Below are 26,278 nucleotides of genomic sequence, written 5' to 3' on the forward strand. Positions count from 1 at the left end.
TGGTGGAGTGTATGAAAGCTGCTATGAATCCCCTCCGTCTGAACCAAAAGAAGAACCAAGTATATGAGAATTATTTCTCGCATGAAGTAAAGGCAACTCGTCATTGGCAAAATTTTTAGTGATGCTGCTAATGTACATTCGGGCTGCTTGGTTAATATTACTCTCGTTATTGGCATTGTATTTTCTCTTTTGTTATTTTTTTTGTTGTTGCCATTGTTGTTCAAGGTTATTGCTATGGTTATGGCTATGGGTTAGAATTTTCCACCCATGGTAAAGACTAAAATGCTGCTAAAAATTTGACTAAAAATTTGCTTCGAGAAATCTTTTTCTCAAGGTCAAAGCCAGAGGGAGTACAGAAAACAATTTAATTTTACAGCAAATTGTACTTACCTGCATTATTCACACCAGGTAAACCAAAATATCTACACCATCAGTTATTGGCATTAACGACGAATAATAACTTAATCTGGCATTGTTTTATTAACTCAATTTAAAAATGCTTTACAATATAACTCAAATACATTCAATAAAATTTCCAATTAAAGAAATATCGAAACATTTTCTGGGCTTCTCTCAAATTTTTATGCTTTGTTTCGGGCATTGTTAGGCAAAAATATAGGCTTGCAATCAGTATCATTATACTCTCCGCCAGTAGGAGACCTCTTACACCATAGCCAACATTGGCAACGATAACACCGGCATGTATGACTTGTTCGAGGATAACACAGGCTGCCACACAATACTGTTTGGCCTTAATGGGAAATGCCTCCCCCATATAGGCCGAGCTAATTGGAGCAAATAGCCCAGCCGAGAATTGTAGGGCCATACACAATACGGCAACATAGGACATTAGCGTGGAATCGGTTAGACGATGCAGGCGATGAAGACATATAACCGAAATGGCCAGCATAAGGGCACCTGCGCAAAAGCTTGCAAACAGCGAAGGCAGCTTTCGACCAACTTTATCGATTACAACTAGTGCCACGAAACTACCCACCAAACGTAGACAGGCCGTTGTTATGATGGGCCATTGCTCAACATTTGTGGCTGCACTGTGTTCCAAAATTTTCGACAGCGGCAAGGAGAATGTGAAAGCCAACATCATGCTGCGAAATATCAGCATTTTTGCCAAAGGTCCCAACCAACTGCGGGCACCAAGATTCTCCTGCTCACTCAAATAGGCACTGTGTTCCTGCAGCAAAACACTGGTATTCTTGTTCACCTTTGGCGGACGTTGTAGCCTTGCCAAACTGGCCAATGCTGACGGCTCATCGCGCATGCGTAAAAAATCCACTGGAGATTCCACAAAATACCACAAGGCAATGGCTGAGAGCAGGGCCAACACTACATCCAATAGGCCATGTAAACGATTGGCCGAAAGATGTGATTCCACACCCCACTGTGTGGTGATTATCATTTCTACAGTCATGCCCAGGGTCAGTGAGAATTGTTCCAGACCCAGACAGGCCCCCCGCTCATTTACCCGAGAAATATCACCAGTGTGACAGAGGAATTGTGTGGTCAGCAGGCCCACAGCAATGCCGTTGAGATAACGTCCAGCCACCAGAGCATCTATGGTACTGTGATCGGCCAGAAATATTATACCGCCAGCCAGAATCAGTAGGGAGGACGTCAACTGGAAAAAAGGCAATAATTATTTATGGATCCATTTTCAAATAGCTCTACATACCATTATAAATTTCTTGGGTATATATTTGCTAATTTGCATCGAAATGACGGTACCAATCATCATTGCAATAAACCAGGAGCTGTGGAAATGTTGCGTAAAGCCAGTAACACGAAACGAGGCCCATTCCAAGCCATGGGCAAAGGCCATGCCTCCAGAAATGAACAATAGAGCGCCTGTAAGAGAAATGATTTAAATGTTTTACTTATTACCCCACCAAATTGTAGATCCTGCATGTGGTCTGCATTAGCGGTTAGTCGAAATGGAAAACGATAATTTCAAAACTATGCCAAAATTGAAAATTATCAGTTGTTTAACGAAAAATCGAAACAAAATGTTTTAATTAAAATTTTAATTTTGCGTTTAATTGTGGTAAATTTTTTATAATATCAGATTTTTTTCGTATTTCGAAAAAATTAAAGTTGTGCTGAATTGTACTGGGTCTGTGCTAATTTGTACCTAATAATTTTGTTCGGTATCTTTTACCAAATTCGAAAAAAACGAACATTTTGAAAGTATGCCAGAATTGCAATTTCGAAAAATTAACAATTTTGTGGGGTGGAAAAAACGAAAAATCGAAAAAAAAAAAAAAATAAATTTTAAAAATAAAATTTAAAATTTTTTTTTTCAAAATTTGAAAAATTTCGAAGATTATTAAAAAAAAACTTTTTTTTTGGAAAATATTCTAGTTTCGATATCTGTTACCAAATGCGAAAAAAATCGAATGTATAGCAGAACTTTTGAACTTTGAAAAATTAAAGATATGCTGAATTGCGCTTGATTTGTGCTAACTTTTGCTGTTTTTTTATACCCAACACCATAGTATGGAGGGTATACTAAGTTTGTTATTCCCTTTGTAACACCTCGAAAACTCTATGTCGATTTAGCGATGTCCGTCCGTCTGTCCGTCTGTGGAAATCACTCTAGCTTCCAAACGAAATGAAGTAGGTTGATAAAGTTTTACTCAAATATATATTATGTCTGCAGGACTTTTGGTATTGAAAATGGGCCATGTAGGTCCACGTTTTGGTATGGCTTCATATAACGGTACATCCCGATATTCGGTACTTTGATGATTTTAGCGACATTATTTACCCAAATGGGTTTAAATTTGGTATATGAAGTTCCTAATGGATAATACAGCCTAAAACCGAAATAGCGGTACCTCCTGATATTCGGTATTTTGATGATTTTAGCTACATTATTCACCGGAATTGTTTCAAAATTGGTATTTGAAGTTCGAAATGGATACTAAAGCCTATGACAGAAAATTGTCTTTGTAGGTCCACGTCTTTGTATAGCCCCCATACAACGGCACCTCTCGATATTCCGTATTTTGATGGTTTTAGCGACATTATTCGTCGGAATTGTTTCAAATTTTATGGCTGAAGTTCGTAATGGATACTACAGCCTAAGACAGAAAATTGTCTGTGCAGGTCCACGCCTTCGTATAGCGGTACCTCCCGATATTCGGTATTTTTGATGATTTTAGCGACATTATTTACCAAAATTGGAATTTGATGTTCGTAATGGATACTTCAGCCTATAATAGAATATTTTCTGTGCAGGTCCACGTTTTGGTATAGCCCCCATATAATCCTATACTCGGTATTTTGATGATGCAGGTCCACGTCGTCATATATACCCTAATATATTGTCTATATTCGGTATTTTTAAGATTTTAACAGAATTTTTTTATTTATTTTTTAATTTTATTTATTTATTTTTTGAAAATTATCAAATGGTGGAGGGTATTCCAGCCGAAATTACAGTTTTTTACTTGTTCTCAATATCTTTAACCGTTTTCGAGAAATGAAAATTTCGAAAAACCCACATTTTTTCAGAAAAAAAGCTCTATAACGCATGCTGAATATATTTTAATAAATTAACATTGACTGAGTGTATACATCTGTCGGCAAAACCGACTAACCCTTTTTAATTTGCTAAATCTACTTTCATTACCTTTCCCTTGTAAATTTCAACATATTTTAAATGAGAACTAATTTTTGTTTTGAGATATGTTATGAAAGTTTCGTGGAAAAAAATATTACCCCTTTGAGATATTTCCTTGTATTCTTCGGTCCATTCGTCCCATAATGATTTGGCCATAACGTTTATGGCATCGATTAACGTCAATAGTAATCCTAGTGGCGTTACTTTCCCATTAGCATTATTTGTTGCACCATCTGAAATTTCATTAGAGCTCACATTAGAATGACCCGATGTAAAACGTACCGAATCAGTTTAGCGTCCTTAAAATGGAACGACAGGTTTTCTCAGTAGGTGAAGTTCTTAAACGGGTCATATGGGTTTACATTTTGGTACATGTACCTTTCGATATTTGGTTTTCTGATGATATTAACAACTTTTTAACCGATGTTGTTTAATATTTGGCACTTAGTTTACAATCCCAATGACATAAAAATGCATATGTCGAAATTGTGCTCGCTGGCATCAGAATAAATGCCGAATATTATCGCGAAAATATATTGGAGTTTGTTTTGGGCACGCAAACATTTCGGCTTTGGGCATTCCAACAGGACTCAGACACGCGCCACCCAAGACCGCTCAAGGTTATAAAATGAGGTTCCTCGCTTCACCAATGGTCACCAAAATCTCCGGATACCAATCCGTTGGACTATTGTGTCTGGAGTATTTTGGAAAGCAAAAAAAAAATACCCAAGTGTCAATCAACGCAAGCAAGCGCTTCACCGGGAATGGGCCAAAATCCGCAGAGCAACATGCGGGCTGAGAGTGACGGTTTCATTGGCCGTTTGAAGGCCATAATTCGTACCAAAGGTGACCAATTGTAACAAATCTAAACTTAATCTAAATTCTGACGCTATTTCCGACATTTTATGATTTGGAGACAGAGGCGATTCAATAAAATTAAGAAAAAAATTAAGTAAAAATTATTGCGTTTGACTTTGTTGCAGTTTTTTTTTATCTTACCCTGAGATCTTTGATATTTTTTGGACAATTTTGAGGATATGTGTTAAGTTTGATATAGCTGTTGAACTTCATCAAATACTGGACATTTTTCTCTAATTTATGCGAATAAATTATAATCAAAATGCTCAATTTTTGTGGGGAAGGTGCCAACATTGAATAGCTTCGTTGACATGTTCCGCAAGTTATTAGATATAAAAATACTGAAAATTATGACCCTTTGTGGCGAGGTACCAGAAGGGGTGGGCCGATATTTATCATCTTCAGACCAGATCTAGTGTCAATAGAAATATTTAAATGTGCGAAGTTTAGAAAGAATCAAATAATTTTTCGCATTTTATGAGAGATAATTATTCTACATTTTGACCCGTTATAGGGGTGTGGGAACCAGGAGAAGTAGACCGATATATCTCATATTCAAACCAAAAATTTTGTCAATAAAAATATTGGTATGTGTGAAATTTGAAAAGAATCGGGTTATTATTTCGCATTTTCTTATAGGTATACTTATTCAATATTTTGACATGTTGTGGCGGAGGTACCAGAAGAAGAGGTGAGATATATTTGATCTCCATACCAGATTCTGTGTTGGTAAAAATATTGAGATGTGCAAAACTTGAAGACAATCGATTTCTTATATAATATGTTATATGAGACATAATTATTCAAAACGTTGACCCTTTTGTGGGGAAGGTACCAGAAGGATTAGGCGGATGTAGCTCATCTCCATACAAGATCTTGTGTAGGTGGAAATATTGGGATGTGTTACGTTTCAAAAGAATCATATGCTCATTTTGCTATTTATGATGTCTTCGTTATTCAAAATGTTGACCCCTTTGAGGGGGATACCAGAGTTATGGGGCTGATAAATTCCATCTACACATCAAATCTTGTGTTAGCAGAAATATTGTAATGTGCCAGAATCAGATAATTTTTTCGCATTTTATAAGAGTTGCAATTATGTGGGAGGCACATGATGAAGTGGACCTGGATTGTCTATTTTAACACTTCACATGACTTAGGTAAAAATATTGGAATTTGCAAGGTGTGCACAAAGTTGAATGATCCTATCTTGTTATATAAGGTAAATTATATTCGGCGAAAATTTGGACCTTTTGTAGGGGAGGTACTAGAAGGAGTGGACCGATATTTCCCATCTCCCAACTCGATCTAAAATTGACAATAATATTGCGATGCACCCAATCGGATACTCTTTTCGAGAGCTATCGTGCGTACTAACCAGACAGATGGACTGACTCCTCTGGATCGATTCCAAATGTCCTGAAACGGATTTGGTCCAAAGAGACCTAGGGTCAAAAACCGATGATTCGATGAGGCACGTTTTGGTCGTAACAAATGAGATATACCTGAGGACTGAGAATATAATAATAAAAGGTTGCCTCCAATGTTGTTCAAAATTGAGTTTTATTTCAAAAAAAAGAAAACAAAAAATATAGAATAATTTCGACCGGACCAAACTCTTAACACCTCTTTAACTTTAAAACTTTCAAAAAAATAAATCCGCCGGAAAATACTGCCTAACCGAAAACCCTTATATGGTGGCTATACAAAGGGTATATCGATCTTCAAATTTGAAAAAAAAATCTGGTGTATAATGTCGTTAAAAATCACAAAAATACCGAATTTATATAACATAACAAATACCTTGTGTGGGGGCTATTCGAAGGCATGAGCCTGCATACGTAATTTTTTTTCGTACGTCGTAGTATTGATTCCGAACTTTAAAGACGAAACTACGAAATTACGGTGAATAATGTCTCTAGAATCATTAAAATACCGAATATTGGGAGGTACCATTTTATGGGGGCTATACGAAGGTGAGGATCTGCATAGACACTTTTGCATAGACACTTTTTCTCACAGGCTGTTATAACTATTAGGAATTTCAAATACGAAATTTCAAAAAAAAAAAAAATATAGAGAGGTACTGATATATGGGGCCAATTTTCTGTAATAGACTGTAGTTTCCATTATAAACTCTAAATATGAATTTTGAAACAACTCCGGTGAATAATGTCGCTAAAATCATCTAAATACCGAATATTGGGGGGTATACGAAGGCTATTCGGTGGCGTGAACCTGCATAGACAAATTTATCTCATATGTTGTAGTACCCAAAAAATTCGTCAATTAAAAAATTTCATGCAATTGCATTGAATAATGTATCTAGAATAATTAAAATGACGAATATTTGGAGGTACCATTATGTGAGGGATATACGAAGACGTGGACCTGCATATGTAATATGCTTTTTTTGTCACAGGCTGCAGTACCCTTTAAGATCTTAAGATACGAAATTTTAAACAATTTGGGAGGTATCTTTGTATGGAGGGCTATACGAAAACGTCGACCGACATAGCTCATTTACAAATTTAACCTCTCTACTGGGAAATTGCTCAAGTGTGCAAAATTTTTGAAGGATAGCGGACAGACAGACGGCCATCGCTAATCGGCTTGGACTTTTACGCTGATCCACAACATATATCATATATTTTTTGGGTTTATCCGACTTTTTATATCGAGGTATATCGAGGAGTTACAAATGGAATGACAAAATTAATATAACACGGGAAATATGTTTCTTCCCCATCTCCGATAAATTTCACAATCAAAGCAGTTCCACCGGGAATTCTGATAGAAGTTTGTATACTGATTACAGCTTACCTCCAGCCATGGAAGCCAAATGATGACGGCTATACCAGGTTGGCATTGCTGCCGGACTCGGCTGGGTTCCTCCGATTTCACACACCACTGGTGCTCCAGTTGGAGACTGTGACATTTCCACAAATTACTCTGAACGGATTAAAAAAAAAAACAATAACTCTCTATACGATCACTTATTGTTCTAGATCTGCACTGGGCGAGACTAAATCACGATTGATAGAATATCATGGACAGATGATTATGAGTTATGAAAACGGATGTAAAAATAAAACAATGACACCAACTGAAACCACACTCAACACAACTTTTGTTCTCATTTTCTCTTTCTTTCTTCGATTTATTTTAAATATTTATTTTCAGTTTTTATTTTACTACTAGCAAATTGTATTGTTTGGATTTCTTAAAAATGAATGTGAATTGAACCACAAATGATTTTTTTGTGGTTTTACAAATTTTTTTAATTTTTTTGCAAAATAAATTTCAATGACAAATATTAAAAAAAAATATATATATTAAAAATAATTTAATAATGCTTCGAGTTTGTGTCGTTTTCCAATGCTAACAGCTCACTTACGTTTAAAATTGAGCAATTTACTATAACCCTCCTGGGCCTCGGCCAATGAGGAATTTTTGGTTTCAGGCATTACAAAGAAGAAGGCGATGCCAGCCACCAATGTTATAATACCCTGAATCAAAAGGTTGTTGCCAATTCTCAGCGATATGGTTTGAATAAATATAATCTGAATAACTGCCTCCATGATCACACAGAATGTCATGAAATATGGCTTCACCTTGAGGGGAAATGCTTCGGCCAAATATACCGAGGTGTAGGAGCTATAAAATCCCCCAAAGGCTTGGATAACTATATACAGGGCCATGGCTGTGTTAATACCCCTCCAATTCAAAATATTGTAGATATCTTTGAACAATGTCCCCTGGCCAATGAGTAGACCACCCAGAATGATGGCCGAAATTGTTGAGGGTATCTTTCGGGGTGCATGATCCACCATGATAAAGGCCAAGAAAACACCAACGATCCGGCAAACTCCAGCCACAGTTCCAGCCCAAATATCACCATTCAAGAGGACACTATATTTCAGCGTTATGTTCAAGGGCAAATTGTAGGAGAAGGCCAACAGGGCACTGCGAAACACCAGCATTTTCAACAAAGGCACCAAACTCTTTTTCACACATTTCTCCACTGTTGCATAGTTTTGCTCCTGATAATAATATTTCTGCTGTTCCAAACGCGCATGCGTATTGGCATTCACAATCTTGGGATTTTGCAGGCGGGCCAAACAATCCAGTGCAGCCATATCATCTCCTTTGCGTATAAAATCAATCGGAGATTCCGTAAAGAAGGATATGAAGACCAGGGTCAATATACTATAGACTATATCCAGAATTCCATGAAATCGATTGGCGGGAAAATCCACCGTAGCCGGCCAAAAAGATGAGTAAATCATTTGTATGCCAATGCCAAAGGATATGGAATATTGTTCAGTCATAAGGCAGCTGCCGCGATACGAATCCACGGCAATTTCACTGGCATGTATGAGAAATGGTACCGCCATCAAACCAATGGCAATGCCATTGAGATACCGGGCCGCCAACAATGTGTCATAGTCTCGTGGTACACCGGCAAAGAGAATGCCCTCAAAGAGAATGATGAAAGCCGATGTGGCCTAGAGAAAAAAAAAAGAGAATTGGGGATTGGTTTTTGCTGACGTTACTTAAAATCGTACTTCGAATCTAACCATTATCCATTTTTTCTTTGCCGTCATAAAATGGCTAAACGGTACCGAGACTACAGCTCCAATAATCACTCCTATGAACCAAGAATAACAGAAATGGTTAGTCCAGGCGTAGAGAGCATTTTCGGCCCAGCCCAAACCCATGGCCATGTTCATGCCGGCCGAAGTGAACAGAAGGGCTCCTGTAAATGAAATAAAGGCAAATATTTTAAAAACAAGTAAAATCGGAGATTCATTTAAAAAATGACAAGTAAAAAAGCTGTAAGTTTGGCCGGGCCGAACTTTGAATACACCCCACCATTTGGAACAAATTTGGCAGTTCTCAAAAACAATAAAATCAGTTAAAAATTCCGAATATAGCTATTATATTAGGGTCTATACGACGACATGAACCTGCATGGGTAACATTTGTCATAAGCCATTACAATATTCAAATGCGAAACTTAAAAAAATCGGTTATAATGTCGATAAAATCAAAATACCGAATATGGGCAGGTACCATTGCGGACTTCAAATATCAAATTCTGGTGAAAAATGTTCTTAAAATCATTGAAATATCGAATATCGGGAGGTACCGTTACATGGGGGCTATACGAAGACGTGGGTCTGCACAGATTATTTTCTGTCATAGGCTGTAGTATCCATTACGAACTTCAAATACCAAATTTGAAACAATTCCGGTGAATAATGTCGCTAAAATCACGAAAATACCGAATATCGGGAGGTACCGTTAAAAGGGGCGCTAATCCAAAGCGTGGACCTACATGGCCAAAAGTCCTGCAGACATAACAAACATTTGAGCAAAATTTTATCAATCTACTTCAATTCATTCGGAAGCTAGAGTGATTTCCACAGACGGACAGACGAATAGACATTTTTCACGGATTTGTCTAAAAATTGGTATTTGTAGGTCATAATGGGTTCTAGCTCCGTTGGCGAAACATTGTATGTATAGGTCTAGGTTTTCTTATAGCCCCCATATGCCGGTACCTTCCGATATTCTGTATTTTGATTATTATTGCCACATTTTTTCGCGGATTTGTCTAAAAATTTTTATTTGTGGGTCATTATGGGTTGTACCTCCGTTGGAGAAACATTGCATGTATAGGTCCACGTTTTAGTGTAGCCCCATATAGCGGCGCCTCCCGATATTCGATATTTTGATGATTTTTGCCACACTTTCCCACAAATTTGTCTAAAAGTTGTCATTTGTGAGTCATAATGTGTTCTAATGCCTAAGGTGGAGGGTATTAAAAGATCGGCCCGACCGAAATTAATGTTTTTTTACATGTTTCTTTTTTCATAGGGAGATTACAGCAACTCAGAAATCTAAATAACAAGTTACACATAAAAATTTGCCGAAATCAAAACACCGAAAATCAGGAAATAACGCTATATGGGGTTTATACAGAAGAGCGATAGAATGCTTGTCTAATTAGGGTTAGAATCGCCTGAATTGAATTTTTATGGTTGAAATTAATTTATTAACACCGAGAACTTTTTTTTTATTTCAGAATTTTGGAATCTTTACATTTTAGGTGGACGGTATAAAAATAGGCCGAACTTTCCAACCCTATCCCGATGTAAACTTTAACAAGTAACAAAGCAGAAGGTTCGACCGGGGCGAATTTTGAATAATCTTCACCATTTGGAAGGAATTTGGAAACTAAAAAAAAATTCGTAAAAAAATACTTTTGAAAATCATAAAAACACCGAATATATGTTCCGCTTGTAACTCATCGAAACAATAATTTTAGACCCAACAAAATATATATATTCTTGATCAGCGTAAAGATTGATTTAGCCCAATCCGTCCGCCCGTCTGTTGTAATTACGTTAGAGTCAAAACGAATAAAGATAGGAAACTAAAATATGTCTGTCTTTTGTCTACTGGCAGGCCAAGTTCGAAGATGAGCGGACCAGGATATTGTATAGGACCCATATAACTGTACCTACCGACATTCGGCATTTTGATGATTTTAGACATTTCATTTTAATGACATTGTCTAAAACTCTACACAAGGAGTTTCCACTGAGTACTTCACCCCTGGAAGAGAATTGTCTATATAGGTCTACGTATTGTATAGCACCCATATAACGCTACTAATGATTTTAGCCATATTTTCACCGGAATTGTGTCAAATTTCGTATTTGAAGTGCGTAATGGGTATTACAACCTATGAAGAAAAATTGTCTATGCATGTCCACGTCTTAGTATAGCCCCGATACAACAGTACCTCCCTTTATTCGATATTTTGATGATATTGGCGACAGTATTCACCGGAAATCGTTGCTATAGCCTATGAAAAAAATGAGCGTTTTTTTCGACGGAATTTTTATTGAAAATTTTTAAGTTCCTTCCGAATGTTGTACGGTATAAAAAGTTCGGCCCGCCCGAACTTAGATGCATTTTTACTAATTTCATAAGCTTTTTGGTCTCCTTGATGTTTATTAAAAATCTGAATTTCGTCGCACAATATTATTGACCGGAGCCATGAGACCATGGAAAATTTCATGAAAATTGCCCTATATTTACGTCTTCTGTTGTGCTAATGGGAATTCAAAACAATAATTGAAAATTTAGATTTTTGTAAATATTTTGCTATAACCCCGATATTCGAGTTTTAACTGCAACGAGAACAGCATCAATATAAAGATCGAAATGCCTTGGATGTGGTTTCGCGGGAGATGAATTTAAGTATTAAACTAGTAAAGAAACTCTTAAAGTCGGACGGGGCCGACTTTATGATACCCTACACCACTTTGCTAATTTAGTAGAGCTGCGCATAACAATTACAAGTTTTTATGGGAGAATTCAATCATATACGCCATGATTATAATTATAATTTGAAGTTCAAAGAACTAAATACGCCGAAGCATTTGTATCTTTTAAATTCGGATTTGTATTGCCCATTTGGTGCACAATTAATTTGAAATCGTATAAAAATATATATGGGAACTATATCCAAATCGGAACCGATCTTGATAAAATTTGGCAAAGATATTTCTGAGCTGTATTTGATATATTTCCCTGAATATCGTTGTTACGGAGTGCATATTACGGCTGTGGGTAACAAATATGACAAATCGGATGAACAGTATATATGGGAGCTATAGCTATATCTGAACCGATCTTCACCAAATTTGACATACTAGCTTCTAGGCTAAATTTCATCCAATTTGGGCAAATATTAGACGTTTGGTGCACAATAAAAGGTAAATCGGACGAAGATATATATGGGAGCTATATCAAAATCTGAACCTATCTTGATAAAATTTAGCAAATGTTTTTCTGAGCTGTATTTGATATATTTTCCCAAATATTGTTGTTATAAAGTGCATATTACGGCTGCGGAGGACAAAAATAACAAATCTGATGAACAATATATACGGGAGCTATAGCTATATCTGAACCGATTTCGATCAAATTTGGCATACTCATTTTCAGGTCCAATCTGATCGTACGTGCAAAATTCCATACTATTCGGACTGATATTACACGTTTTGTGCACAATAAAAGGCAAATCGGATGAAGATATATATGGGAGCTATATCTAAATTTGGACCGATTATCTCCAATTTCAATAGGGTTCGTCCTTGGGCCAAACAAATGATCTGTGCAAAATTTCATCTGGATAGGGCAATAAATGCGAACAGTACTTTGTTTTCAAAAATACATGGACAGATGGACAGACGGACATGCATAAATCGACACAGAAAGTGATTCTATGCAGATCATCAAAAGGAACTATGGGTCAATCTCGTATCCTTTTGCCTGTTACAAACAAATGCACAAAGACATAATACCCTGACCACCTTGTGGTGTAGGGTATGAAAATATTCCACACTGCCGTGGAATTATGGAGAAGAAAGCGAGACAGACTTGTAGTTCCTTTTGATGACCCACATAGAATCACATTCTGAGTCGTGCGTCTGTCCTTTCGTTCGTGCCACAGATATTTAATTCTAGTGACGTATGAAATGGTAATGTTTTTATTGAACGTTTACTTTTTATTACTGGCAATTGACCGACAATAACACCAAAATTCAATTGCTACCTCAAAGTCAATGTCAATCGAATTTTTGACTAAAATATTTTTACTGATAACAATCAGTGCTACTTACCAACTGCTGTTGCTTGTGATTGTGGCTTATTTAGACGACCACGACTGATCTTGGGCGCAGGTCCGGTTGTCGTTGCTGTTGTTGCATTTGTAACATTTATCGCAATCGGTGGGGCTTCACCACTGCCGGTTGTGCCCTGAGACATTATAGTTGTTCTTTAAAGGAAAAATGTGAAAATTCTTTTTATTAGAGCTGCTTACAACAGCTTTGGAGCGTTTGACTGTATTTTTCGTCTCGGCACTTTTAACGATCAAAACGGTTGTACTACTAATCGAACTCTAGTTGGGTTAACTAAATAAATATATGTTTTTTGCTTTGTTTAAAATCTGTGAAAATTAATTGAGATAATACTCGTTGCGTGGTTGTGAAAGAAAAGGGGTTAAGTCCACAATGGAAAACCATTTAAAAAAGGTTTCTCTGTTTTGAAGATCTGCAAAAGTTTAGCGATCTTTATAATACTTTTCAAAGATCCTCGGTCTCTAGAAGACTGTTCTAAGATCTTCCTGGTATAGAGGACAAGATCTTCGGTCTATAGAAGTTCTTCGGTCTATAGAATATCTGTACTGGACCTGCACTCTATATAGAACTTTAAAAGGTCTTCGGTCTATAGAAAACTTTTGCAAGGCTTGCGATACGCGGAAGTCTTTGGTCTATAGAAGATCCCAACGAAGAAAATCTTAAAAGGATTTTGAGCCTATAGAAGATCATTGCAAGGTCTTCGGCATATAGAATGCCTTTATAAGGTCTTCGGTCTGTAGAATATCTTTACAAGGTCTTCGGCCTATAAAAGATCTTCACAAGGCCTGGGTTCCACAGAAGATCCTTTTAGGGACCTCTAATAAAGTATTTGGCCTATTGGAGATCCTCACAAGGTCTTCGGACTATAAAATACCTTTATATGGTATTTGGCCTTTAGAAGACTTTTATAAGGCCTCGGTCCATACAAGACCTTTACAAGGTTTTCGGTCTCTAAATGGCCTTGAATGGGTCTTCGTTTCATAGAAGGCATTAAAAAGGTCCATGCAGGATCCTTCCATGGGCCCTTTATAAATTATTTCGCCTATAGGGGATCCTTATAAGGTCTTCGGCCTATACAAGACCCTAACAAAGCATGTGTTCCATAAAAGATCTTTACAAGGTCTTCGGCCTACAAAAAATCTTCCCAAGGCCTGGGGTCCATACAAGATCCTTCCATGGCCTCTTATAAAGTATTTGGGTTTCTTCGGACTATAAAAGGCCTTCTGACCATGGTCTTCTTCGATCTATAGCTGACCTTAACAAGGTCTTTGGTCTATAGAAGAATTTTACCAATTCTGGGGACCATAACAGACTTTTACAAGGTATTTGGCGTATTGAAGGCCTATATAAGGCCTTAGGTCTATAGAAGACTTTTACCAGGAATTCGATACCAGGTCTTCGGTCTATGGACGACCGTTGCAAGGTCTTTGGTCATAAAAGACCTTTACAAGCTCATCAGTGTATAGAAGACCTTAGAAAGGTCTAGGGTTCATAGAAGACAATTCCAAGGTTTTCGCCCCAAAAAAAACTTTATAAGGTCTTTGGCCTATGTTCCATAAAGGCCTGTGTTCTATAATATACCTTAAAAGCTCATCGGTGTATAGAAGACCTTTTAAAGGCCTGGGATTCATAGAAGACTCTTCCAAGGTTTTCGATCCAAAAAAGACCTTTATAAGGTCTTTGGCCTACAAAGTTGTGGGCGTATAGAGGGCCTTTACAAGGTCTACGGTCTATATAATGCCTTTACAAGGTCCTCTGTCCACAACATAAGGTCTTCAGACTATAGAAGACTGTTACAGGGTTCTCGGTCTACAAAAAACCTTTATAAGGTCTAGGGCCTAGAAAACACTTTTACGAGACCCTTACAAGGTCTTCAGGCTATAGAAGACCGTTACAAGATATTTGGTCTACAGAAGACCTTATCAAGACCTGGGGTTCATAACTGACCCTTACAAGGTCTTCGGTCCATAGAAGGCCTTAACAAGGTTGTCGGACTATAGAAGACCCTTACAGATCGGTTCCTCGGTATCTAGAAAACCTGAGTGAGGTCTACATAATACCTTTACGAGTTTTTAGCTCTATAACATACCGTTACAAGTTATTTGGTCTATAGGAGACCTTTAGAAGGTCTTTGGTTTCTAAGAAAATTTTGCAAAGTTAATGGTCTATAGAATATCTATACAAGGTATTCGGTCTCTAATAATAAATAGGGACTTAGTCCCTTTCACCTCTCAACCAAAGAAAAGTCTGTTATCAAATCGTATCATTTAATACATGTCAGAGATAAATTCTTCAAATCAAAAAGTATCAGTTTTATACATACGAAAGGGGAAGTTTCTGAAGTTAATATATAATGGGTATTTTGAGCTGGTTCTTATCTGAGTGTTGGCATTCTGAAAGTCGCAATACAATTTATGTTGGCCAATGCCACAATTGGCTAGCCCTTTTTTTTTTTGGGGGGGGGGGGGGTTTTCTGAGTAGCGCCAAAACAATTGTCCAACATTCATTTTAACAAATTTCACCTGTAATGAGTTATCGGGAAAATTTTATTGATAACATATTGTTTTGCTGCTGAAAACATAATTCACCACCAATGGGGGTTTCTCGGAATCAGAAAGAAAAAATGGGAAACTAAACAGAAACACATCAAGATTAGTAATCTCTTTGAAGTACCTAGCCATGGAAACAAAATGCGAGCCAAAAAGATATGACAAACTTTTGATAGTGGTTCGTGTTTTTTTTTTTGGCTTGGCAATCTATTCAGAGTTTTATTTTAGTCACAGAGATCTTATTTGTTATTTATTGATTTATTTGTTAATATTAAAGGGTAGGCCTAGGAGAGATTTTGAAAAAAAATTGTCATGAGTCAGGTTATTCGTACTTTGTACTCGTAAGGTTTTAACAAGGAGAAAATTGCCAATATTTTCGCACCCAATTTAAGTCTAACCTAAATTTCACACCAAATTATATTCAAATTTGAACCATGTCAGCTACTTCGCTCGCCTTAGCTCAATACGAGTTTCGTGTTTTGTTCCAAATTTTGAACTTTTGCGGGGAAGTACCGGAAGCTATTCTCTCGATCTATGTTTGGAGAAAATATTACGATGTACAAATATTCGAACCAATCGCATGCTCCATTCAAGGCAGACCAATACAGGGTGAGATGAAAACACTGTAACCAACTACAGATTGCTGTCATTTCTAAGCCACTCGTCCGACAGCTTTTAAAATTATTCCAGTGACAGCTCATTATATTGTTTACAAGCGTACAAAAGCATTTTAGTGAGAATTTTCCAGAAAAAAAGTTATTCGTGATGGAATTCAAGCGTGATAGTGTGATTTCTTTATGATTGGCTGGAAAACCACAAGTGGCTATCGTGAGAGCACTCCAGCATTTAAATGTGAATAAATCTTTCGTGTTTCGTACCATCAGTCATAACGTGATACTGGTAGCGTAGCCCGACGTCAATGAAGTGGACGGAAGAAAACAGCAATATCAGCAGAAATGATTCGAAAAGTAAAGAAGCGACTTGATCGAAACTCGCGTCGCAAAGGCCGAAAAATGGCTCGTTACCTGAACAAATCGCAATATTCCATTCGGAAAATATTGAAAAATGAGCTCGAGGTAAAGCCGTAGAAATTCCAAAAAGTTCAAGAACTTACACCGGAACAGAAAGAAAATAGTCCCAAAAGATCTAAAGAGTTGCTTCGCTTGGCCGAAAGTGGTGAACTGCCGAATTCGGTTTTCTCCGATGAGAAAACATTCGTTGTCCAGTAGTTTGTAAACAAAGAGGTCAGCAGAAAATGTGCACCTACGGTTGGCCACTAGAACTCAAGCGCCGGCCATGGTGATGGTGTGGGCCGCCATAACAGCCGATGGTCGCTCTCCGCTCGTATTAATCGACCGTGACATCAGAATAAGTGTCGAATATTATTGCGAAAATATTCTGGAGGGTGTATTAAAGCCTTGTGCACGCAAACATCTTAGGCCGCAAACCTTAGACGTTCCAACAGGACTCAGCACCATCGCAATCAGCACGCGCCACCAAAGAATGGTTACAAAATTAGGTTACTTGCTTCATTTCCAGCGCACAATCGCCACCAAAATCTCCGGATACCAATCCGTTGGACTATTGTGTTTGGAGTATTTTGGAAAGCAAGGTTGGCACTAAAAAATACCAAAGGGTCGACCACCTCAAGCAAGCGCATCACCAAGAATGGGCCAAAATACCGCAGAGCAACATGCGGCAGCGTGTGACGTTTTCATTGGTCGTTTGAAGGCCATAATTCGTGCCAAAGGTGACCAATTCGAACAAATCTAAACTTATTCTAAAATTTGATGCTATTTCCGACATTTTTTTGCTTTCATTCAATAAAATTAAAAAAAAATTAAAAATTATGACGTTTGACTTTGTTGCAGTTTTTTATCTCATCCTGTATGAATAGTTAACCCCTATCCGATTTGACCAACATTTAGGATAGAGGGTTTTTTACTTCTATCGCTATCGTTGGCTAATCGGTAATATTTTTCAGGTTGTCAAAATTCCATCAATATTTTAAATATCGCTGATTGCAAAAAAAAAAAAAAAAAAAAAAAGATACAAACGAAATCAAATTCTAATTTCCGTTTTAATTTGCCATTATCACCTAATTTCATTGATACTCAAATGATGAAGTGTTTAACATGAGAGCTGAGATTGGGTCATTTGGTAATCTATCAAAATTTAAAAAAAAAAAAAAACGTTGTAGTCCATAAATAAGAATTATCGTTGGCAACAAAATTTCCAAATAATTCGTTCAATCAAAAATCTACAGAAAAATATGTTGAAAATTTTAAAAAAGGTGACTAATATCGGTTGGTAAAATTACCAAATTTGCAATGATTTCTTGGCGAAAATGTGGCTTGAATAGAGAATATCCGAAAATACCGTCGTACGAGGTCTATACCGAAACTTGCAACATTTGTTTGAAAAATATGATGGAACCTTCACCAAAACGTGGATCCATATGGCCCATATTCAATAGTAAACATTTTAAATGCCGAAATTATTATCTATTTTATTCCGTTCAGTAGCTAGATGGATTTTCACAGAAGGGCGGCCTGGATAAGTTAATATTGCAATATTTACGCTGATCAAAAAATATGTATTTATACCCTACAACACTATGTGTTGGGGGTATTATAAGTTTGATTGGGCCAAAAATTATGTAACAGCTCGAAATATTGGTTTCCCACATAGGAAAGTATATATGGATCTTCCTATCTCGCCGAGCTGAGTCGATCTAGCTATGTATGTCCGTCCGTTCGTCTGTCCGTCTGTCCATGTTAATTTGTAATCACTCTACAGGTCGCAATTATGGTCCGATCTTCACGAAATTTAAAATGGAGGTGGGGCTAGGGTCAGAATAGAACCCTATTTCCTTTGGAGATTATCGCATAATATTTAGGGGTTGAAATGGACCAAAAACTGAAAAATTTACTGATTTTGCTGTTGCTCTACAGGTCGCAATAATGGACCAATCGAAGCGGAAGTTAGCATGGGGCTAGAGTTTAGGGGTGGCTAGAAGTCTTCCAATTTTGATGGTCATCGGGTAATATTTAGTGGGTAAAATAGGCCACAACATTTGTGTTAAATGAAAATCCAATTTTCCATTAAACCGCGAATATTTTTAATCCCGGCGAAATCACAAATAGACGAACAGCTCAATTCTGACCGGTACGTCGATGGCGATAGTAAATATATCGGATATTTATAGCGAAATATATACAATGTGTATATACAAAGGAAGGGGATGTTAGCTAGAATGCTTATATCTCAAGAATGGCTGGACCGATTTTGACAAATTTTGTCAATTCAGAATGCCCTCTTGACATAAAACTATAAAATCTAAAACAATCGCATAAAAAGATGCCAATAATGATTTAAATATAGATTTTGTAGTATTTTCTGAAATTTTTTTATTTTTTCATACTTTTTTATCCCATGCGATTTTTTCATTTTGACTTATAATATTGAAGTGTACATTTTGTAATATTTTTTCACCTTACAACACAGGTTGGGGTTATTGCATACAGATTGCAATTATCGTCCAATCCTCAAGAAAATTTTCATAAGTGCAGGGTTAGGCTCAAATGGACTAGGCCTATTGGTTTTAAAGATGTCCGCAATATATTTGGTGGTTGAAATGGACCAACGTTCTACGTCTTACGTTTATAGATGAAAGGGTACTCGGTCTTTGTATGACTTTATAAGGTGTTTCATCTACAGAATCCCTTTATAAGGCTAATTATTCTGTTAGCCGAAGTACAGAAAATAATTCAGAAAATCACAAACTAACTTTTGGTAAGGCCTCTTCAGTAAACCAAACCGAATATTATATATGATCGTCATTACCAAGTGAATGAGAATTATTTGCCTTATTTCAGCTTTTCATTGCTGAATTGTCAGTTACGTCGGCAACGAGTACAGAAAAATTTTAGACATTTATTTCTGAGCTGTTACCGATATCTGGTACCAAAGATCGTTATTGTGGAGTACGTATTACGCATGTCAGGGAATTAAAGCCACAATTCGGATGAAACATTTACAGGGTGAGATAAAAACAAGTAAGCAAAGGCTATAGTCGTGAGGGGCCGACCCTGTGATACCCTACAACACTACAATATGTTAGAAAATGCAATAGGCCCCTCTTTATCTCAAATTTAGACCCATCAATATGATTTGCTTGTACACGATATGCTGCTATATTCGTCAATGAAATCAGCATAAAAAAGTCAGAAGTTCGCCTTTTGTTTATTTCGGATATCGCCTGTAAGTAATGTTAGTATTTTTTCACACAAAAGTAGTGTACCTTTCTACCCGCTGTCCTAAACTCTAACTTCATGTGATATTTCGTTTCCTTTGATTTTTACTTGTGACCTTTATAACGGCCGCAAAATCAGGAAAATTTTTAGTTGTTGGTCAATTTTAACCCCTAATATATTGCGGACATCTTTGAAAACAATTGGCCTAGCCCTCCTGAGCTTAACCCTACCCTTGTGAAAATTTTCGTGAGGATCGGACGATAATTGCAATCTGTATATAATAACCCCAACCTGTGTTGTAAGGTGAAAAAATATTACAAAATATTGAAAGTCAAATTGAAAAAATCGCATGCGATAAAAAATATGAAAAAATAAAAAATATTACAAAATCTATATTAACATAATTATTGATAGCTTTTTATGCGATTTTTTTTAGATTTTATTCCTTTATGTCAAGAGGGCATTCTGAATTGACGAAATTTGTCAAAATCGGTCCAGCCATTCTTGAGACATAAGCATTCTAACTAACATCCCCTTCCTTTGTATATACACATTGTATATATTTCGCTATATATATATCCGATATATTTACTATCGGCATCTACGTAACGCTCAGAATTGACCTGTTCGTCTATTTGTGATTTCGCCGGGATTAAAAATATTCGCGGTTTAATGGAAAATATGACTTTTATTTAACACAAATGTTGTGGCCTATTTCATCCACTAAATATTACCCGATGACCATCAAAATTGAAAGGCTTCTGCCCAGCCTTAAGCTTTAGCCCCATGCTAACTTTCGCTTTAAGTGGTCTATAATTGCGACCTGTAGAGCAACTGCAAAATCAGGATTTTTTTCAGTTTTTGGTCCATTTCAACCCCTGCGGCCTTAACCCCATACATAGCTCGATCGACTCAGCTCGGCGAGATAGGAAGATCCATATATACTTTCTTATGTGGGAAACCAATATTTCGAGGTGTTACATAATTTTTGGCCCAATCAAACTTATAATACCCCCAACACAAAGTGTTGTAGGGTATAAACATAATTTAAAATTAAGGCGTTTGACTTTGTTGCAGTTTTTTTATCTGAACTGATTTTCACAAAAATATGAAGTACTTGCTTTTGGCCTGAATTCCGTTGGAAGTGCCAAAATGCAGGCCATTTGGGTTGATATTGGCCATTTGGTGCACAATTAACCTGAAATCAGTTGAAGATGTATATGGGAACTATATCTAAATTTCAACCGATTCTCACCAATTTTAATGGGGTTCGTCATTGGGCAAAGCAAATATTCTTTAGAAATTTTCATCTCAATCGGATAAAAAGACGGGCGGAAAGACGGACTGACGTACATAAATCGACTCAGAAAGTGATTCTATGAAATATATATGGGTCTATCTCGCTTCCATCTCTATGTTACAAATATATGCACGAATACATAATACCCTTACCACTATGTGGTGAAGGGTGTAAAAAATACCCTCATAAACACCCTTTAGAAATAAAAACTGCCAGGTTTTTGTAATACATTTTTTTTTCGTAATAATTTACGAATTGTGATAAAAACAATAAAATTGCGCTTTGAAATAAAAAGTGGAAAATTGTTATATGCATAATTTACAATTTAATGTTGTAAAATATATTTCTTTTAATAACTAATACTAAAAAGACTAGCAATAATTTAAATGGGACAATTATTTGATTTTCTATAAAAATTTAATTTTATTTGTAAAATTGTAATAGCTATCTAAGATAAAATGTTTGATTTTTATTTTTAAATAATTTATGTACATTACTACAATTTTTATTTTGTTTAATGAGCTTTATTTATTAACAACAATTTATAAAAAAGTCATGCCCCTCATACTTCAATGTCCAATTTAATATATATCCATTTTCTAAAGCGCCGCTGAGCTTCGGCCAATGAAGTTTTCTTCGTCTCCGGCATTGTCAAGCCGAGCAGTATGAATACAACCATTATAATTACACCTTGGACCAGTAGATTCGTACCCAAATACAGGCTAACAGTTTCAATGAGGACTATGTGAATAATTTGCTCAACTATCACACAGATATCGATTAAATAGGGCTTCACACGCAACGGGAAGGCCTCACCCACATACACAGAGGTATAGGGTGTGAAGAAACCCGCAAACAGCTGCATAACAATACACAGAATCATTGCCGCAGTCATTTCGCTGGCTATGAGGAGATTTTCCAAATCACGAAAAATCAAACCGATGCCGATCATTATACCGCCAAAAATAATGGCTGAGAGTATCGAGGGAATCTTACGATCCACATTGTCAACCATACACAGGGCCACGATGGAACCCAACACCCGTACACCGCCGGCCACAATGGGTATCCAGGTATAGCCACTCAAAACCAGACTAAACTGCATGGCCAAATTTAGGGGTAGGGAATAAGAAAAGGCCAGCATTAGGCTGCGATAGAACAGCATTTTGACCAGAGGTAGTAGACCTTGTCGTAAACTTTCAGCCATTGATAAATTATCCTGATCTCGAACATAGGCTTTGTGCTGTTCGAACAGCGAACGCACGGGCGTCGTTACACCTTTCGGTTGCCACAGTTGGGCTAATGTCTCCAAAGCCAGACCATCTTCACCCTTGCGTATATAACTCACTGGCGACTCGACGAAGAAACAATACAAAAATATGCCAGCCAAGAGGGCAAACACAATGTCGATAATACCATGCACGCGATTGATGGAGAAATCGATGGAATAACTCCACAACGAGGCGTAAAACATTTGTACGGCCATGCCCAGACTAATGGAATATTGTTCCAAGGCCAGGCAGCCGCCACGATTTGAGTTGGCCGCAATTTCACTGGCACTAATGAGGAAGGGCGAAATGGTCAGGCCAATTGCAATGCCATTGAAATAACGTCCAGCCAACAACGAGTCATAATTGTAGGGGGCACTTGTAAAGAGTATGCCTTCGATCAGTATCAAAAAGGTGGAGAGACTCTGGAAGGGAAAAGGGAGCAGGATGTTAGAAATGTATATAATGTTTTCTGTTTTTTCTTGGACTTACCAGTATATATCTCTTGGGCATAAAATTGACAAGCGGAGCCGTTAGTATTGTACCAATTATGACGCCAATAAACCATGAGAAACAAAAATGTTTGGCCGAACCGTAGATGCTATATTGAAACCAACCCAGTCCCAGGGCCATATTCATTCCGGCCGAAAGAAAAATCATGCTACCTGAAAGAAGGCATGAATTATAAGATACAAATTAACACGTACACCCTTAGAGTTTATGAGCTTCATGGATATTCAAAATTTTGACCCTTTGTGAGGGAGCTGCCAGTTGTCAGTGGGATGTGTGAAATATGAAGAGAATCGGATGTTTATTTCGGATTTTATAGTCGTTTTGTGTTTTTGAATGCTTATTTCGCTTTCTTTGAGCGTTTTGTTTTCCAAATTCTTGAACCCTAGGGGGGGGGGGGGTGGGGGTGTATCAGAAGCAATGGTCCGATCTCTACCATATTTATAACAGATCTTGTGTTTATGGAAATATTGAGACCTACCAAGTCTGAATGGAATTGGATGTAAATTACGCGTTTTCTGAGCTTCATGGATTTATTATAAATGTTGACCCTTTGTGAGGGAGGTACCAGAAGGGATGTATCCCATCTTCACACCAGACCTTGGATTAAAAAAATATTGTGACGTGTGTAATTCGAAGACAATCGGACTCTTACATCACATTTTCTAAGATTTATGATTATTGAATTTTTTGACCCTTTGTGGGGGAGTTACTTGATGAGTAAACCGATCATTTTTTATACCCTCCACCATATATTAAGTTTGCCAGTCCATCTGTGGAAATCACTCTAGCTTCCGAACGAATTGAAGTAGATTGATAAAATTTTGCTCAAATGTATGTTATGTCTGCAGGACTTTTGGTATTGAAAATGGGTCATGTAGGTTCACGTTTTGGTATAGCCCCCATATAACGGTACCTCAGAATATTCGGTATTTTGATGATTTTAGCGACATTTATTCACCGGAATTGTTTCAAATTTGGTATTTAAAATTCGTAATAGATACTACAGCCTAAGACAGAAAATTGTCTGTGCAGGTCCACGTCTTCGTAGAGCTCCCGTGCAACGGTACCTCCCGATATTCGGTATTTTGATGATTTTATCGACAATATAACCTATTTGTTTTTAAGTTTCGCATTTGAATATTGTAATGGCTTACGACAAATGCTACCTATGCAGGTTCATGTCGTCGTATAGACCTTAATATAACAGCTACATTCGGTATTTTTAAGATTTTAACAGAATTTTTTAACGAATTTTATTTATTGTTTTTGAGAATTGTCAAATTCGTTCCAAATGGTGGAGGGTATTTAAAGTTCGACCCGGCCGAAGTTACAGCTTTTTTACTTGTTTTTTGTTTTTGAAATTTTCGAACTTTTGTGGGGGGAGGTACCAGAAGGAGTAGACCGCTGTTGCCCATCTCCGGATACTCCCTTGGAGAGTTATCGTTCGCACCAGCTTGCCAGAGAGACAGACAGTTGTCCTGAAACGGATTTGGTCCAAAGAGACCTAGGGTCTAGGGTTTGGCTGTATCAAATGATATATTCCCGCTCTAGCCATACGGCTTAGGATATAATAAATATGTAAAATTTGAAAGACGGTTCAGATATAGCTATATCTCCCATATATTTTGTTTATCCGATTTGTTATTTTTGTCTTGCACAGCCGTAATATGAACTATGTAATAACGATTTTTGTTCAAATATATCAAATACAGCTCAGAAATACTTTTTGCAAAATTTTGTCGAGATCGGTTCAGATTTGGATATACCTTATCACATATATCTTAGCTCGATTTTAAAGTTATTAAATTTCAAATGCTTAATAAAAGCCCGAATTGAATGATTTTTGGCATATACGAACGAATTTAGCTTGGAAGAAAGTATATCAAATTTGGTGAAAATCTGTTCATATAGCTATAGGTCCCATATATATATTTGTATTTAAGTTCCTGACACAACAACAAAGACGCCAAATAGAAATACCTCTGTTAAATTCTTTAGAAATCGGCTAAGATTTGAATATAGCTACCATATATATCTTTGTCCGATTTCACGCGTTTTTTGTGGCTAGAATGTGTAATACCAGCTCAAATAAGAAGGATTTTGATGAATATCGTTTCAGTCCGTCAAATTTAGTAGCTCCTTTCGGCTTTAAATTATATCTGCCTTAAAGTCATAAAAACAATCATAAATTCCCTATAAAAAAACGTTTATTTCTCATTAATAGTTCTACTATATAATAAAGTCGGCCACGTGCCACATTGGGCCTTTCTTTTCTGTTTTTCTTTTTTTTTTTCTTGTGAAAAATTGTTTTACAGCTTTTAAAAAATCACCCTTTTTATGTACAATACATTTTGACAATGTGCAAATTTCCTGAAACATTCCTTTGTAGATTTTAATAATTTTTATTACGTCTGATACCTGGAATAGACCAACAAGTTTTTATTTTTTTTTCGCATAAAATTCATGGAATATTCGAAATTATTTCGCTTTATTCTCAATTAACACCCGCAATATCAGAATATATTTTATATATTTTTTTCCTTGTTTTTTTTTGTCTTCAATCACCTGCCGTAAGCGATGTCGATTGTGGTTTGCTCTTTGTCGTCGGTTCGCTCGACGTCACATAGAACCCCGGTGGGGGAACGGTAGTTGTCGGTGATGACATCACAGCAATTGTTCCCGTAAAATGTTCGGTATTTATAAAGCGTAATTACAACTTCTTTCAATTTCGTTTCGAAATATTTAAAAAATGTTTTCACGTCTAAATGATCGTAAGCATAAGTTTATAGCTTCGATCGCCACCAATGTTGCTAAAAGACTACCCTCATTGGCATAATTTATTTCTGAAAATAATATATATTTAATGCAATTACACGGAAATTTGTTATGATTAATTATTTGAGGGGCTGAAGTAATTTATCCATTGATAAAAATACCTACATACTTTTTTCGCACACACACACACATACGTATATTTACGTATACGCTATTGTTACGAGGTTGGTATGTGTGGTAAAGTGGTAAGAAAAACGGGAAATAACGAGTTAAAAAGTATCAGTAGGTTTTGACGACAGATGCATACCCTCAGCCAATGTTCGATTATTTAAATATATTTTGACTTCTGTTCGGATTATTTAAATTCTTGGCCTTCTATGGATTAGGTTCCGAAGTAAT

At 36.7% G+C, this 26,278-nt stretch overlaps 3 protein-coding genes across 4 annotated transcripts; all 3 read right to left on the reverse strand.

The window, feature by feature from the left end:
• Positions 1-443: 443 nt before the first annotated feature.
• On the reverse strand, positions 444-7,539 carry LOC101893376 (uncharacterized). Of its 2 annotated transcripts, XM_059122122.1 has the most exons (4): positions 7,322-7,539; positions 3,739-3,873; positions 1,691-1,863; positions 444-1,636 (listed from the first exon to the last, which is right to left on the reverse strand). In XM_059122122.1, the coding sequence occupies exons 1-4, from the start codon at positions 7,434-7,436 to the stop codon at positions 524-526; spliced, it is 1,536 nt and encodes a 511-aa protein (XP_058978105.1). In that variant the 5' UTR covers positions 7,437-7,539; the 3' UTR covers positions 444-523. The 2 variants fall into 2 exon arrangements, with proteins under 2 accessions (XP_058978105.1, XP_005186711.1); XM_005186654.4 differs by lacking the exon at positions 3,739-3,873 and having other exon boundaries at positions 7,322-7,537.
• Positions 7,540-7,815: 276 nt separating this feature from the next.
• On the reverse strand, positions 7,816-13,472 carry LOC101889937 (uncharacterized). Its single transcript, XM_005186634.4, has 3 exons — positions 13,201-13,472; positions 9,079-9,257; positions 7,816-9,006 (listed from the first exon to the last, which is right to left on the reverse strand). The coding sequence occupies exons 1-3, from the start codon at positions 13,343-13,345 to the stop codon at positions 7,888-7,890; spliced, it is 1,443 nt and encodes a 480-aa protein (XP_005186691.1). The 5' UTR covers positions 13,346-13,472; the 3' UTR covers positions 7,816-7,887.
• Positions 13,473-21,838: 8,366 nt separating this feature from the next.
• Positions 21,839-25,932, reverse strand: LOC101890101 (uncharacterized). Its single transcript, XM_005186635.4, has 3 exons — positions 25,670-25,932; positions 23,084-23,256; positions 21,839-23,016 (listed from the first exon to the last, which is right to left on the reverse strand). The coding sequence occupies exons 1-3, from the start codon at positions 25,767-25,769 to the stop codon at positions 21,886-21,888; spliced, it is 1,404 nt and encodes a 467-aa protein (XP_005186692.1). The 5' UTR covers positions 25,770-25,932; the 3' UTR covers positions 21,839-21,885.
• Between the last annotated feature and the right edge of the window lie 346 nt (positions 25,933-26,278).

Source organism: Musca domestica, unplaced genomic scaffold (assembly GCF_030504385.1).
Source record: "Musca domestica strain aabys unplaced genomic scaffold, Musca_domestica.polishedcontigs.V.1.1 2, whole genome shotgun sequence".
Taxonomy (NCBI): domain Eukaryota; kingdom Metazoa; phylum Arthropoda; class Insecta; order Diptera; family Muscidae; genus Musca; species Musca domestica.

Bases quoted from the DNA above. Each gene is read 5' to 3' on its own strand.
- LOC101890101 (XM_005186635.4), bottom strand. From the start codon at position 25,769: ATGTCATCACCGACAACTACCGTTCCCCCACCGGGGTTCTATGTGACG. The intron at 23,257-25,669 runs GTGATTGAAGAC...GCCTTCTTTCAG, and splicing joins ATCGACATCGCTTACGGCAG to GTAGCATGATTTTTCTTTCG. The intron at 23,017-23,083 runs GTAAGTCCAAGA...TTTCCCTTCCAG, and splicing joins TGCCCAAGAGATATATACTG to AGTCTCTCCACCTTTTTGAT.
- LOC101889937 (XM_005186634.4), bottom strand. From the start codon at position 13,345: ATGTCTCAGGGCACAACCGGCAGTGGTGAAGCCCCACCGATTGCGATA. The intron at 9,258-13,200 runs GTAAGTAGCACT...TTTCATTTACAG, and splicing joins ATCACAAGCAACAGCAGTTG to GAGCCCTTCTGTTCACTTCG. The intron at 9,007-9,078 runs GTTAGATTCGAA...TTTTTTCTCTAG, and splicing joins CAAAGAAAAAATGGATAATG to GCCACATCGGCTTTCATCAT.
- LOC101893376 (XM_059122122.1), bottom strand. From the start codon at position 7,436: ATGTCACAGTCTCCAACTGGAGCACCAGTGGTGTGTGAAATCGGAGGA. The intron at 1,864-3,738 runs GTAATATTTTTT...TTTCTCTTACAG, and splicing joins CAAGGAAATATCTCAAAGGG to GCGCTCTATTGTTCATTTCT. The intron at 1,637-1,690 runs GTATGTAGAGCT...CCTTTTTTCCAG, and splicing joins TACCCAAGAAATTTATAATG to TTGACGTCCTCCCTACTGAT.